Below are 16,442 nucleotides of genomic sequence, written 5' to 3'. Positions count from 1 at the left end.
GGGTGAGCGGGTGAACGAAAAATTGTATGAGCAACGCAAACTTGCGCGAACGCGTGCGACGGATATTACCTACTATGGCACCCGCGGGCCTTCGCCCGCTGCGTGCAGCGAGCGCCAGCTCGTGGACGCCCTAAGACATAATTGAAACAAAACTTATATCGGAGCTAAAGTACCTAAATAAAAATCTTCATATCAAGATTATGATAAACGTCTTTAATAATTTACGATTTATAGTTAGATCCTCTCGTCGGCCAAGCAGTAAGTATAGGTAATGAAAATTATCAACAACATGAATAATCTCTGCATCTTAATGTCTAGACGTACTGAGTAGTTTTTTTATTTTATTTGATAACGATTCGCTCTAACTGTTAAAAAAGACAATTGCGTACCTATACAACGATTGATTAATGATAGAGGAAGACACCATACAGATGTAGATTTTAATCGCATATAGATTTAATAAAATAATGATAGGTGTAGCAAGTAACAATACAACAATAGCTAAAAAGGGCAGACACCTCTTTGATTAGATTTATCTTTTTGCCATTAATTTCTTGTAAGTAATACACAACAATTATATATATACCTCGAAGTGGCTCATAAAAATATTAATTTAGTTGTACAAGTGGTAGTCGCAACTCTGACAAAGAAATGACTGATATTGAACAACAACTACGGACATTTCTTCAAGATGTCGCTGAGAAAGAAAGTTACGACCCTAGTAAAATTTATATTAAACCTATTAATTCAGGAGGAGCTAATTTTACATCAGATTTGTACGTAGCTACCATTCAAGACCCAATCAAAGCAGATTTACATATTTTTGCAAAAGCAGCTAGCCTGAGTGAAGATACTAGAGCCAAGAACGATTTTCTGGTAAGAATATACACTACTGAAGAAGTATTCTACACTGATCTGGCAGTTCATTTCGACAGGATTTATAATGAACAAGATGTTCCGATTGAAGACAGGTTGGTTGTGCCAAAATTTTACGGACTGAAGTCGATTCTTTATGAAGAAATATTGGTGCTCGAAAACCTGGAAGGTAATGGCTTTACAAGCTTTGATAGAAGGAAAACTTTTGATTGGGAGTATGCCTCTGCAGCCGTTTCACAACTGGCTAAGTTTCACGCTGTAAGTCTAGCCCTACGTGAACAACAGCCGAAAGAATTCGAGCAAATAATCAATAAGTTTAGATATAATGATTTTTCCAAAGACCAAGAAAAGATTGCTCAGTATATGCAACAAACAGTCCGGGATGTATGCAAAGTTTTAAATGATGACCATAAGATGAGATTGCTCAATTTTTTCCGTTCAGTGAACATGACGGCTTTAATGCAACAGATGATGTCAGATAAAAGTTTTTTAATTCATGGAGATTTCAAAACAAGTAATTTAATGCACAGACGTAATGTAAGTTACTTTTATTTGTTTAGCATATTAATTTAAACTTGAAAAATATGAAGTTATGCATATCTTCAATATCTGAAGAGGTATAACAGTAAATTTAAGTACATTCCCTAAAAAATCCATGCACTGTACACTGCACAGTGTATCTACACATTAGGTCCATTGAATCACGACTAACATAGAATTTAATATAATAACAATATATTATATAATGATTACTTTAGTAGAATATTGGTAAAAACTCAACATTTATTCTATTTTCAGGACGATAAATTAGAAGTAATCCTGCTGGACTACCAAACTCTAAAGCTGGGGAATCCAGTGACTGATTTGATGTACTTCATCTTCTCTGGTTCTGACGAGGAATTCAGGCGACATCACTACCAGCGTATCTTGGACCATTACTTCACACAGCTGACCCTGGCATTGGAGAAGTTGAATATTGATATAGATAAAGTGTATCCTAGAAAGAACTTCGATATGAATCTGATTGAGGTAAGACCATATTTTACACCTATATTTAGGCAAAAAACGTGAGTAAACCCATTATTGTATTAATAGTGAAGTCGGATAAACATTATACATTTGAAATATAACGTATAATTTTTAGGGTTCCGTAGCCAAATGGCAAAAAACGGAACCCTTATAGATTCGTCATGTCTGTCTGTCCGATTATGTCACAACCACTTTTTTCCGAAACTATACGAGCTATAGTGTTCAAACTTGGTAAGTAGATGTATTCTATGAACCGCATTAAGATTTTTACACAAAAATAGAAAAAAAAACAATAAATTTTGGGGGTTCCCCATACTTAGAACTGAAACTCAAAAAATATTTTTTCATCAAACCCATACGTGTGGGGTATCTGTGGATAGGTCTTTAAAACTGATATTGAGGTTTCTAATATCATTTTTTTCTAAACTGAATAGTTTGCGCGAGACACTTCCAAAGTGAAAAAATGTGTCCCCCCCCCTGTAACTTCTAAAATAACAGAATGAAAAATCTAAAAAAAATATATGATATACATTACCATGCAAACTTCCACCGAAAATTGGTTTGAACGAGATCTAGTAAGTAGTTTTTTTAATACGTCATAAATGGTACGGAACCCTTCATGGGCGAGTCCGACTCGCACTTGGCCGCTTTTGATTACTCTTTTATTCATTATTCATTTGTTTAAGAATTGTTAAATACAGAAGGTAATGTTTAGTTTTATAGTTGCCCAGTATCACATTTAGATGTCGCTGTTCTATCGGCTACTTCGCGATATTAAGACTTTTCTACAGCCTCTACAAGTTAAATTTGTTCTCGACCAAATGTGACTTTCCAACAGAGAAGGGTCCTTATGCTTCATGTGCGTCTGTGCTGGAAACCTACAAATGTATATTAAGTTGTCAAATACTTTATGTAAGTACAGTGTAGTAGTGAGCGGACAAGTACATGTACAGTTCACTTAGGTTTTTATCTACACCTACTGGCTCAAATTTTCTGAAGATTTTGATTTTTTTTTTCTGTCACAATGGATGTGAAAAATGCTCAGTGAAATATTCATTAATCATTGACAACCGTTGAGAAAATGTAAGTAATATACGAAATAAATGCAGTTGGACGGCACAGAAAATAAATCTGAGACAACTAAACTTATCACACCAAGTATTCTTCTGAAATTTCGAAGGGAAATTATACATCGAGGGATTTTAAACTTTTTTTTTTTTTCAGATGAAGCCCTTAGGGTTGTTATTCAGTCTATTACTGGTCGGGATAGTGACGGCAGAGCCAGAAGACGCTCCCAAGTTCGGTGGGGACTTGTCCAAGATGCGAGTCAAGCTCAACCAGGTGGCTCAAGAACGGTTTAGCGGGATTGTGGCGGACTTTGTACGCTGGGGAGTTTTGTGAGGACTTTCACTTTTTAGTTGTTGGAAATAGGCCACAAACATAAGCGCCTGCAGTTTTACCACATGCAACGCGACGCAGCGCGTGAGAGTAAATCTCGACTTTTAGGTACATCTTCTTGCCATATATACGCGGCTAGCAACGTTCCATGTTAATCTTGTTTTAAAGTTTTTAATATATTCTTTTTGTTTTTCCCTCAAAACTCGTATTATTTCATCATTAGTTTTATTGCAATTATTCATATTATAAATGTTTTTTTGTTACTATTTTTATATGAATTTAATAAGTGATCTCGTTATATTACACAAAAAATTGACATTTATTTCGAAGTTGTGAATTGTACCCTAATAATCTTTTTGGGAGAAAACATATTACTTAAATGGTTTTTATTTTAGAATGTTTGCATGTAGATAGTTTGTAGTCTATGTAGATCATGATGTGTGTTGTTATATTTTGGCTCAGGTAAATTTGTATTGTAATATTAAATAATCTAATCTTATTTATGATATTAACATCAAAGTACAGAAGTAAATCTTTTAAACAGTAAGTAAATTATTTTCACCTTATTCCATTTCCCAGACAATTCTTGTCACAGCGATTAGTTGAAAAAAAAAATACAAATTAAGTATGCGATGTTTGATTCGCCAAGACAAGACATTGTGTTCGGTTTACCTGGGGGGGAGTGAGTGAAATAACACTATTTTTACAGATTATATCGCGTATTAAATTAAAACACATCTTGACGTTTCGAACCCTTCACAGCGGTTTTTCACTACGGGAGACTGAGGAAAGGTATATTTATCTCTGTCAAAACTACAATGTAGACCACTTATAGTTGTATATATATACCCACATACTACACGTGCAAATGTATTATCATTGTCAGAGGTCAATGTTATTTTGCCTCAGTCCTCCTATTTTAAGTTGTATCATAACACCACTTCGAATACGGAAAATTTACCCGATTGCTCGCTAGATGGCATTAGCGTCGAGTTAGATCGCGCAAGCGTTAGTCTTTCACAGTTTCATGGCATGTATTGGATATTAGTATGCAAACTAGTCGCCAGATGGCGGTGGCGTCGAGATAGAACGCGCAAGCGTTTGTCTTTGATTTTTAGGGTTCCGTAGCCAAATGGCAAAAAACGGAACCCTTATAGATTCGTCATGTCCGTCTGTCTGTCCGATTATGTCACAGCCACTTTTTTCCGAAACTATAAGAGCTATACTGTTCAAACTTGGTAAGTAGATGTATTCTATGAACCGCATTAATATGTTTACACAAAAAAAGAAAAAAAACAATAAATTTTGGGGGTTCCCCGTACTTACAACTGAAACTCAAAAAATCTTTTTTCATCAAACCCATACGTGTGGGATATCTATGGATAGGTCTTTAAAAATGATATTGAGGTTTCTAATATCATTTTTTTTTAAACTGAATAGTTTGCGCGAGAGACACTTCCAAAGTGGAAAAAAGTGTGTCCCCCCCTCCCCGTAACTTCTAAAATAACAGAATGAAAAATCTAAAAAAAATATATGATATACATTACCATGCAAACTTCCACCGAAAATTGGTTTGAACGAGATCTAGTAAGTAGTTTTTTTTAAATATGTCATAAAATTAAAAAAAAAAATTTTTTTTCATCAAACCCATACGTGTGGGGTATCTACGGATATGTCTTCAAAAATGATATTTAGATTTCTAATCTCATTTTTTTTAAACTGAATAGTTTGCGCGAGAGACACTTCCAAAGTGAAAAAAAAAGTGTCCCCCCCCCCTGTAACTTCTAAAATAACAGAATGAAAAATATAAAAAAAATATATGATATACATTACCATGCAAACTTCCACCGAAAATTGGTTTGAACGAAATCTAGTGAGTAGTTTTTTTTAATACGTCATAAAATTAAAAATAATTTTTTTTCATCAAACCTATACGTGTGGGGTATCTATGGATAGGTCTTCAAAAATGATATTTAGGTTCCTAATATAATTTTTTTCTAAACTGAATAGTTTGCGCGAGAGACACTTCCAAAGTGGTAAAATGTGTGTCCAAAGTGGTAAAATGTTGAACAAGATCTAGTAAGTAGATTTTTTTTAATACGTCTTAAATGGTACGGAACCCTTCATGCGCGAGTCGGACTCGCACTTGGCCGCTTTTTGTTTATCAGATAGATTTGATAGGAGAGGTGACACGGTTAAACTATGCAAATTATTCTGCTACTCTGTGTACTTCCTTACTAGAGATGCTCGGAGACTAATTACTAACCCCCTTATTCATAAACGTGTGCTAAAGTTACGATGCCGCTAATAATCGTTTGTCTCTTTCCATCATACCAATACATCGGAAAGGGACAAACGATTATTAGCGGCATCGTAACTTTAGCACACGTTTATGAATAAGGGGGTAAGTGTGGTAGCCGGCGGTTTAGTTCGTGCTGAGGGTGATGCTCATGCATACTCTTGTGGGTCTACACCGTTACACGAACTGTGTTAGCTTTCTTTGTGCAATGTTACCAAGTTTAAAAAATAAACAACTTGCCGTTAACACTGTCTTTCGCTGATTACTATGAACGCCCCATCGCTCGCGCCACTTTCAAAGTTAATTATACGCGATATAATCCTTTTAAATAGTTGTATTTCGATTTCTGACCTAATTAATTTTTTTGGTAAATGGTTTGAGAAGTGCTAATGTGCGATATTTTTTAATTTATTTTTATTAAGGAGTTTATTTACAATAACAATACACATCTTGGAGCATTCCATGAAATTATCTACCGTTGTACCCGTACAAACGCGAATTTTCTGAAGATTTGCAGGTACAAGTTTCGTTTTCTGTGGGACAAAAATATGCACAGAAAAATAATCGCCTGCTTTAAAAGCAAAAAAAAAAGAAGTAACACAGGGAACAAAATGCGTCCGTATGGGACAGCCCGTGGAATGCTCTATTATACATTTTATTGATGATATATTAGTAAACTCTTTTGAATACAATATGATTAAATGTGTTATATGTAGTGGTTTAATTGGTTGACACGCTTGGGCTGCAGGTGGCTTTGGTATTTGTAATATGACATAATTGAACTAATTGAAGTGTTTTCTTGTAAAATAAAAATTGGACTTAATTAATAAAAATAAGTCTAACAAATTCGTGTCCTTCGCTTTCATAATATTATTAGAACAGCTGTAGGTATGTCGACCAATGAAAATGTACCTTAAGCTACTGCAATAACTCATTTGAAGCGTCTTTTTGAGAAATAAGTCCAGGATATTTCCACTTCCCTGAGAAAAATGCAGCTTAACCCCACCGAGACTCTAACGCAGTACCAAACTACTTTCCAGCAAACTTTTCTAATATCCGTTCACCAACAAATTGCAACCCAACTCGAATGCAATAAAGTCTAATTTTCAATGAAATGCAAAACCGTAATACGAAAATGCGAAAATTGTTTGTTTTGTCAGTTCTGCGAACGAATTCCGTTTCTTTTGTGGATCGCTTTCCTTTCAGATTCAATGGCGCTGGTATATTGGTATGAGGTATTTTCACTATAAGTACTCCTAAGACACCCAGATAAGTTGGCAAATAGTTAAAAGTTAAAAAGACAAGTTGGCTTTTTTTTCTCACAGATTGTCACTAAGAGTACTTTCTAGTGTCTTCGTCTTCATCTTTTCATACTGTTACCCTCTGCTAGGATCCTCTCTCTCTCTCTGATCCTGGGCAGCTTGAGTAATGTTCTTCCACCCTGTCCCCAATACACCCAGCTCTTCTCCACAGAACGGCGCTAAGTAAATTTAAGGCGACCATGTTTCCGTTTGCCGGGCATCTTCCAGGACCAAATTTACTTTTTAGTTTGTCTTTAAAAATCACATGCAGACGCTAAGATGTTTACAGCCTAATGTTGATTAAAAGGTACCTAATGTTTGATCACTGCTTAAGTTTTTTTCAGTCCCCTTGAATAATACCATGCAATTCAACTTATGGTTCAGTTTCGACATAAGGCATGCAAGACTCTCCGCAAGCGGTAAAACGACTAGTGAATCTCATCTAGGAAATCTCCCGCACCCCGCATTCGGGCCCTATGGCATGTTTTATGGAAATCTCCTCGCACCCCGCATACCAATGAAACTGAGCCATTGGGTGGTATTCCACTTGTCCAATGTACATTGCGTCTCACTCTCTCATTAAGCAAAATGTGGGACCCAAATACACATTGGACAAAATAATTGGACATGTGAAATATCACCCTTAGTTACAGACGGTACATGGAAACTAAATAACTTTACTTTTTCTATGCAATTTCCATTTCGGGAGAAAACAGTTATCACTAACTAAAGAAATCACTTTGATATCGATTTCTTCAGCATATTTTTTCCAGGTTTTGCTTGAAAAAAATATATTAAATTTTTATTGCAATTTCTGAAAAAAAAAGGAAACCCATAAACCTAATTTTTCATTGTGTCAACAACGTACAAAAATCATGGAGAATGGAAAAATATTTAGAAGTGGAAAAACATTTTTCTCTTTTTGTATGAATATCTTTTGTATTACGTGGCATACTTCTCTCATAATTCAAAGTATGATCTCAGCCAGCAAAAAGCATTGAGCATGACACTTGGCAAGTATGTAGCATAGCCTAGCAAGAATGAATGAATGATATGATGAATAACCAAATGAAAATGGAAGCAAATCGTCAAGTAGTTGTTATCACTCCACTTTTGTGTCCCGCTTTGTAGTTTTTCATTTATATTAATATACAGGCGTCCCAAGACTACGGGACACCAAGGGAAAGTACCTTAAATATCGTAGATAGGATATTTTGCTGAAAGAAGACTTTATGTTATTTTTAAAAGTCAGTAATTCTGCATTTAAAGGTTTTCTAAGAATTACTTGCTTCGCCTGGGAATCGAACTGACTTAAATGCGAAAAATATCACGCCTATTTTTATGATGCCAATCGAAAAAATTATAATTCTTCTTAAGTAACATAGTATTTTAAATGAAAGGAACAACGTAAAATGTTTGAGTCAAATTTCAAGAAAATTATTAAGTCGCTTCGATTCCCAGACGAAGCAAGTAATTCTTAGAAAATCTTTAAATGCAGAATTACTGACTTTTAAAAATAACGTAAAGTCTCCTTTCAGAAAAATATCCTATCTACGATATTTTAGGTACTTTCCCTTGATGTCCCGTAGTCTTGGGACGCCCTGTATAGTTGACTTAATGTTGTTTGGGCCAAACTTCACGCGATTTTTTCCTCTTATAAGAAACATATGAAACACGTAACCACTTTCAAAAGTATCTACTTCCGTGAAGCTAATTTCATGCAGCAATGTTCCTGCAAAGTTACCAACAAATTAGAGGAGTGTTAAGCGAGCGAGGCGCCAGAACGTTGCAAATTGCAAATCGTTTGCAATTTAACTTACTTGCAGACGGAACGCGAAAACGGAATGCGTGTGTTGGGATAACGGTTTTTTCGTTCGACATTTTTGTTTTAGTAAGTTATTTAGGTATTTCATACTCATATTCCTACTATTCATACTTAATATTATAGATGCGAACGTGGGTATGTCTGTTATGTTTTTACGTTCGCGCTTATATCACTGAACCAATTTAAAATTGAATTGCCTCCACACTTTTTCTAGGCATCATAGTAGTGGAGGACCCGCACAAAATCACCTTTTCATACAAACCTAGTCCTCATGTTTCTCTCTCGATATTACCATTATTGAAAATATTTTGACACAGTTTATTGTATATTAACCACATTGATTTTTTTCGAATTTTTAATTAATATATATATTATTAAAATTTTGTATGAAATCTGTTTTTCGCTCCTTTTTGTCAAAGATAGGGGCATAGTTATGGTTAATATACATCAAATTATCTAAAAATATTTTCCAAAATGTCACTATCCAGAGAGGAAAATGGAGACTACGTTTGTATGGAGAATCGGCCGTCCTCTTTCCTCTTAAATAAGGAAGTTGGTATGGAGAATCAATAAAAAGCAGAGTGGCTAAAAAATAAGGTACTCAAATTATTAATTCCAGGCAAAGTCGCGGGAAAAAGCTTGTAATACCTACTATTAATGCGAAAGTAACTCTGTCTGCCTACCTCTTTACTCTTAAACCGCTTAACCGATTTAGATGAAATTTGGTCTTGAGATAATTTGAGGCCGGGGGAAGCACATAGGATAGATTTTATCAATGATCATCATCATCCCACGCAGACGAAGTCATGGGCTAGTTATAAAATGATGTAAGATAATCTATTAATCTGCGGCTAGAAAGACCAATGTTGTTTAATTGAATATCTTTAAAAAAAAACGTACTTTGAAAGTAAAATGCCCTAGAGCAGAAACATATCACCTTCTGCACACTTCGTAGAACTACAATGACCTGATTTCAGAGCATGAGAAATGAAAAATATATACAAGTCGCGTAACTTTCGTTTATGGCCCTTTATTTCATATGCAAAATTCCTCTCAAAACGCGGAATTAACCTTATCAACAGAAAAGAAGCAGATGTTTATTTCACAAAAAAGCGTCATTCCACGCAATGTGTCGTTCTCAAAGAAAAGGGCGTATTGTCATACAGCGGAGCGAAATAACCGCGACCGCCCCACAACGTCTCGGGAAGTTTTTGCGAGCCAATAACAGCTGGCAACATGTGCCCAGATAAGGCTGCATTTATGGGCAAGCGGAGCGTTGTCACGAGTGAAGGCACGAGTATAGTTGTGCTGTTCTCGAGAACGTTCTCTGTTGTATATGGAGAATGTTAGTTAGTTGTTATAATAGTAAACGGAGAGGCATAACTCTGGCCACGAGTAAGTGAGTTAACGCGACGGGTGACTGAAATCTGGTCGTAGAGATGGACAGTCAGCATCATTCGTAGCAGATGAGACAACGTGCAAAAATAACTACCACCCTGGAATATTTTTCCACACAGATAATGTACCTATCTATATAGTCCGCATTCAAAAATATCTGTTACAGTCTAGGTTTTTTTTGTTACAGAAACAATAGAAGTATAGGACAGGATACATTGTTACGTACATATATTATTGAGATGAACATTTACTGCTTTAAACGCTCTCACTAAAACATAACTAAAGTAAACGGACTTAACTAAAAGGTATGTTTACATACAAGTTTACCAAGTGACGCAAACCATGTATGTGTATTATAATTTGGTTACTAAAATTTAAATGAAAAAAAAGAATTGTTCTATATATAGATACATGTTTATTAGAGAATGTAGATGGTTTTGATGAATACGCATACGTTACTTTTGATGCAGATTATGTTTATAGCACCATTTTGGCATTCGAAATAGGCTTATCATGAATGTGCTGTAATGTGCTGGCACAGTATAGTATCCCACGAGGAAGTCTAGTGCTGTAACTGTATTAGTAAGATTACGACGGGAATCGTGCGCGAGATACTGCCGCTGTGTACTCGTGCTACGCCTACAGGACAAAAATATATTATTTTGGCCATATATTCCGGTTTCATAGTCTAAAAGGTCAGAAACAAATTCTAAAGACAATAGTCGAGAGCTTTTGTGCATATTTTCTATCTTATAATAGGCTTTAAAATCCTTAACAATGAAATGATTAAATGCAAGAATAATTATCATAAGAGAATCGCCAATCGCTGAGTGCAAGACATAATATTAACGTAAATCAAGCTCTTAAATGGCCAAGTCCCAAGTATGCCAAGTTCGCCATATATTTAGCAGCCCTATTGAAGGATACATACTCGTAACATAAGCAGAAAGCTTTTGAACTTTAAACCCAACTACGGTTATTTTAAGTAAAAGATTTAGGAGAAACGGTGGTAGCTGAGTGGATATGACGTCCGATATTAAATCCGGAGGTCGCTGGCTTAAATCCTGGCTAGCGCAAATGAGTTTTTAGGAACATACGTACCTACGAAATATCAGCTGACATTTACTACTAGCTTTTCGGTGAAGAAAACCACAGATACATTAGCGAAGAAATCCAAAGGTGTATGTGAATTCCCCAACTCGCTCGCCAGCGTATGGATTATAGTCCAAACCCTCTCGCTAATAAGAGGAGGCCTGTGCTCTCTGCAGTGGAGGTATTTATTTAAAAGGTTAGTGTATACGAGTATGTCCACAGTACCTACTCAAGTAGGTCGTAAGGTTGTTTAGCTCCCAATGCGCTTTTACTTCCTCCATGATACGTCAGCAACTTACCTGAAAGCAAAAAAAAGAAATTATAACTGATGATATTTAAATGCTTGTATACCAATTCATATTTAACCTTTTAATCGTCGTAGACTGATATATAGGATATATAAGACATTACAATATCCAGCTTATTTTGCCGCAGTCTGATGATGACAAAACTTCGTGTAACTTCGTACCGGCGGCGTCACGAGCACGCTCAAGAAAAAATTCTAAGCGGTTAAACGAGAGAAACATTTTGAGGCAAGTGTTGATTATTAGTATTGCCGCATGTTTGTAAGTACTGTGATTTTAGTTAGTGAATTTCTCGCTAGATGTCTCTTTTTAAAATGTAAACTAGCTAACAATGTTCTTGGATTCTCAAGGGGTTATTCCTTGGAGGATTTAACGATTGGTAACGCCTTGTCTGTAATTTTCTGTATAAAAAGGTCTGCCGATTTTTGCGGAGGAGAGGCTCCTCAAATGTATAGCTATTTGTACGTAACATACAAAGCCATGTCAGATAAACGTCAGTCCATACAATACATATGACGTTTTATTCGTTCACGTGGTGGTCAAATACCGTCTAAAATACGAAACCCGCTCCCCCGCAAAAATTAGCCGACTGTTTTGTACAGAAACTTACAGACAAGGCGTTTCTTAGTTGTTAAATCCTCCAAAGTAATTACAGACATAAATAAATATTTCATTAAAAGATTATAGAGCTTCAGGGAAAACATCAAATCACCGCAAATTTCTACACATACACCGTACACCCCATTCAAGAGTAGTTCCTACTTAACCCTCCAGCCCTTCACAAGAACCTTCACGGCATCTCAAAAACCCTTGTCGTGCCTACGTAGTAATACTTAACTAACCAATTGTGAACCATATTGCTAGGAATTAAGGTCTATCAATGGCCAGTCAAATATGTTGCTGTTATTACATGGGGAGTTAATATCAAAACATCTGTGCCCGATTACCCGACCTCTAACCCGAAAGGTACGGGCGAGAAACTTCGATTACCTCCGAATAACATATTTGCATGATAATAACCTACCCGCGTGTCGCGAACGTATTGCACACCGACTAATATTTGCCAACGTCATGGAGTAGATGGCGCTAGTAGTCACGTTTAAGTTAAATAACCGCTTCTACTCGTAGGTTATTGTGATTTTTTAGCTTAAGTTGAGAGTGTAGATACGAACGACAGTAGGAAAAGGAGGTTGTGTGCGAACAAATCTACGGGCAGTGGAAGTCAAGGACGTCCTTATGGTGTTATTAGAATAATCATGTGTCTCTTGTCGACTGTGACCAACGTATATCAGTACTCAGAGTGAACAGTGATCCGGGGATAAGTTGATGGCTAATATAAGTTAAGGTAAACTTTGTGTGAGGAATAGGGCTATAAGGGGAGGTTTGGAGGCGACTATTAAGCTTAAGAAACCAGGTGGATAATCATATGAAACTCATGTTATATGTAGGTAATAAAATAGGACATCAGCAATGAGTTATCGTCATCTCACTGACGTCCGTCGTATAGATATGTACGAGTAGTATGTTTACATATCGCTTTCCAGTATCAGTAAAAGTATCAGCTCATTCGATAGGTTAATAAGTTTGGTGAGCTTGATGACACCGCGTAGTCAACGTGCCAATTGTTAACGCTCCATAGCAAACGAAACGCAACTGTCACTGCCGCACTAATATGAAAGAATGAGCGTAAACGATTGGCACATTGGCTACGCGGCCTGGACCTCTAGGTCACCCGGTCACGGCGGTACCGTCCCAAATTCTCCACTATATGCAATTTTTGAAAGGCTAGGCGCCTTTGACCAACTCAAAAGACGAGGCGAACAGTACGTGCTTGCAAATCCTATTACGAATCCCTTACTGAATTTAGGAATAGCGAGAGAGATGGTACTGCAGTCTGAACATTTTAGATTCTAGTCCTTACACCCAAGCTGCTTTAAATATCATGGTATATTAAAATATTGTATCTACCTAATTGTACCTGTACTAATTCTATGGACCACGAACTGCAATATATATTTAATTTTTTTCAATTTAGTGGGCATGGACTCCTGTGAATTAATAAGTTTTTAGCAAAAATTTCATTTTCGGTACTAGCTTTTATCGCTGACTGTTCCTTCCGTTCCACAGGCAACTAATACTCATCGAGTCAATTCTCAAAACCCCAAACGCAATTAGGTTGCGTTATTTTATCACAGAGTTCCAATGGCCACATCCTGTGTCCATCATCAGATCAGCTCAATGGTACCGTAATATTGCATTGTCACCATATTTACATATGTATGTAAATTTAAAGCTTGAGCGGAAACCAGAAAGTGGGTCAAAAACTTGCAAGATTTGATCCGTACATACCTACAGAAGTATATTGTAAGTTAATAAAAAACTTGTAAAAATAACGCACTGTAACATAATACCACTTCCAATACAGAAATGTTACCCAATTGCTCGCTAGATGGCGCTAGCATCAAGATAGATCGCACAAGCGTTAGTCTTACATGGAATTTATTAAATACCAGCTGAGTCCTTGAGTGATTTTACAATTTTAGACAAACGTCTTCGTCGTGTTGACGGGGCGGCTTCTAGCATTGCGATAAGCTAATTTAGGCGAAAAATCCTGTGCAGAAAATCTCTGAAATCGAAGTTTCGTTCTCGACACTTGCCTCCTCCAAAACCCAACCAAGCGTGATTAAATTTTGGGAACGGAAAGAGAAAGAAGTTATTTGTGTCTGACCGTTTTGATTTTTGCGTTTACGGCGCATTCATTTGGCTAAAAAAAAGAATATCAAAAAAAGCAAAACGTACAGATACAGGTGATATCGAATTCATATAAAAATAAAGATAGTTTATTATTCAAGTAGGCATATTACAATGCAGTTATATATAGCATATAAAAACATGTCTTAAAAATATCACACGTTTCCGTCACCGTAGTGCAAGGTATAAAACACTCACACGCTTTTATCGATTACACATTTAGGTCAAATTTTATTTAGTTTTAGCTTTAACAATTTAATCAACGCTATCAATAGTACCTACCTATTCTAGATCTAAGAAAGGTCAGAAAAATTGCTATTTGAGAAAAAAAATGTCTTACCGACTTCTAATTATTAACAGTTTAATCTTTTGACAACAATATGACAAGTTATTACACTGTCAAGTTCTAAATCATTACGTTACAATACGTAATAATAATATCTGTCAAAAAACTAGAGTTCTAGAGAATATTATTCAGCTAAGGCTAAAGTCCAGACAGGAAAATGTCGAGAAAAATTGTTTGGAAAAATTAGCAGAAATGTTTCCTCTTGTCCCGTATACGAAAATACTTCAGTTAAATATGGAATGAGAGGGAGAATAATTCCCAAGTCAGATCACTGCTTAATGTATTAATTAATTACATGAAAATATTTGTTTATTTATTAATTTTAACTTTATTGCGCAGTAATAGTTGTACAATAGGCGAACTTAATGCCAATATGCATTCTCTCCCATTTAACCCTACGGCCAGAGATCAAGCAGTAGGTAATAGGTGCAAGAAATATTTACAATGTACGAGAAATAGAATATGAAATATAAATAGTTTTTTAAACAACATACTACTTCATTTCATATTATATATATTGCTATAATATACCTGTTTTAAAGATTAATTTGCTGAAAGCTAAGACAAGGCGAAATACGTTTCAGCATCTGATATTCTTGTGTTACTTTAATTAAAATACTCGTTGGTAATATTGAGAACTTAATTACAATTCTAAAGCTACGAGAATTGTAATTATGAAAATATTATATTTCACGTGAAAATTCTTAAAGATTGTTCTTTGACTACAGGATTTCTCGTGGGAAGTCCATACTTCCCGCCCCATACTTCAAACCCCATGGTTTGGGTTTAAAAATAAATATAAGATTTCTATAAGGTCTAAAATGTACATCTGTCACTCCTGAGAAACGTCCATGAGCTGCAGTCACCGCTTACCATCAGACGGGATGTATCTGTGCTGTAAAAACTCTATAATACTCATTGTTATACTTCAGCGGATTATGAAATTCTAAAACCAGAGCTGTCCTGCTTAATTGCACCCTTAAACATCGTGTTTCAAAAGATGCTCAAAATTTGACAAATCTAATTTTTATACATCCATTGCTGCACAATGTACAATGGAAGTACTAAAAGAGTCGTAACGGAGCCGCAATGGAGGACGCGTTATGCAGAAATGTATGCTTTGTGAATTTCTCTTGGTAGGAAAATGTGGTTAAGCCCTGTTGTTTTCTCATTAAAGTATTATTAGGGGTGTGTTCTGGTCACGTTTGTGATTACATATGATATCGCTATAATATGGCTTGCGATTTTTCAGTAGAAATTTGCAGGGTAGGATTTTTGAATGTTTCATCCTTTAAAACTCATTTTTGTCAAATTGGTGCGGTCGTGGACTTTAATTATACAATGATTTAGGGTAAGTAGGTACTTAGTAGATATTTTGTTCGTCAATTCCGGCTTGCTTTATGGGACTCCCAGAATTTCCTATTTTGAACAAACTTTAAAATGAAATACAAGTTCCGGGGCCCGGGGCCGTATTCGAACCGGTAGCTTTTCGGCCTCACACATTAAAGAAAAACTATGATAAAGATAATAATGTTTATATTTTGTTTTTGAAATGGATTTCGGTAACCGTTCAGGAGGGATTGCCAATACCAGTACCATAACCACTGGGGCGACACTCCTCCTTCCGGTCATCCTCGGTCCCGTTCGGCTCAGCATTGCTCCGAGCAATAAGGGTTGGCACAACTTGACGTCCCTTGCTCGAGTCTTCGCACACTTCGGCTGAAGGCCGAAAGTGGGTGAAGCCATTTCTGAGCATTTGCTCACCTAGGCGGGAATCTCCTCTGCTCTACGCGGAGCCGGGCTCTATTCAGTGGAAATCAAT

At 36.1% G+C, this 16,442-nt stretch overlaps 2 protein-coding genes across 2 annotated transcripts in view; one reads left to right on the top strand and one right to left on the bottom strand.

The window, feature by feature from the left end:
* LOC133527836 (transient receptor potential cation channel trpm) overlaps nt 1-16,442 on the bottom strand; it is a 399,070-nt gene that overhangs the window by 218,378 nt on the left and 164,250 nt on the right. The window lies entirely within an intron of this gene.
* Nucleotides 468-5,645, top strand: LOC133527844 (uncharacterized). The gene is made up of 3 exons (XM_061865035.1): nt 468-1,413; nt 1,675-1,905; nt 3,130-5,645. Exons 1-3 carry the CDS (start codon nt 652-654, stop codon nt 3,304-3,306), a joined length of 1,170 nt encoding a protein of 389 aa, XP_061721019.1. The 5' UTR covers nt 468-651; the 3' UTR covers nt 3,307-5,645.

Source organism: Cydia pomonella, chromosome 18, assembly GCF_033807575.1.
Source record: "Cydia pomonella isolate Wapato2018A chromosome 18, ilCydPomo1, whole genome shotgun sequence".
NCBI classification, from domain to species: Eukaryota; Metazoa; Arthropoda; class Insecta; order Lepidoptera; family Tortricidae; genus Cydia; species Cydia pomonella.
Note: the sequence above shows the minus strand (reverse complement) of the source record. Positions and strands in the feature narration are given on the sequence as shown.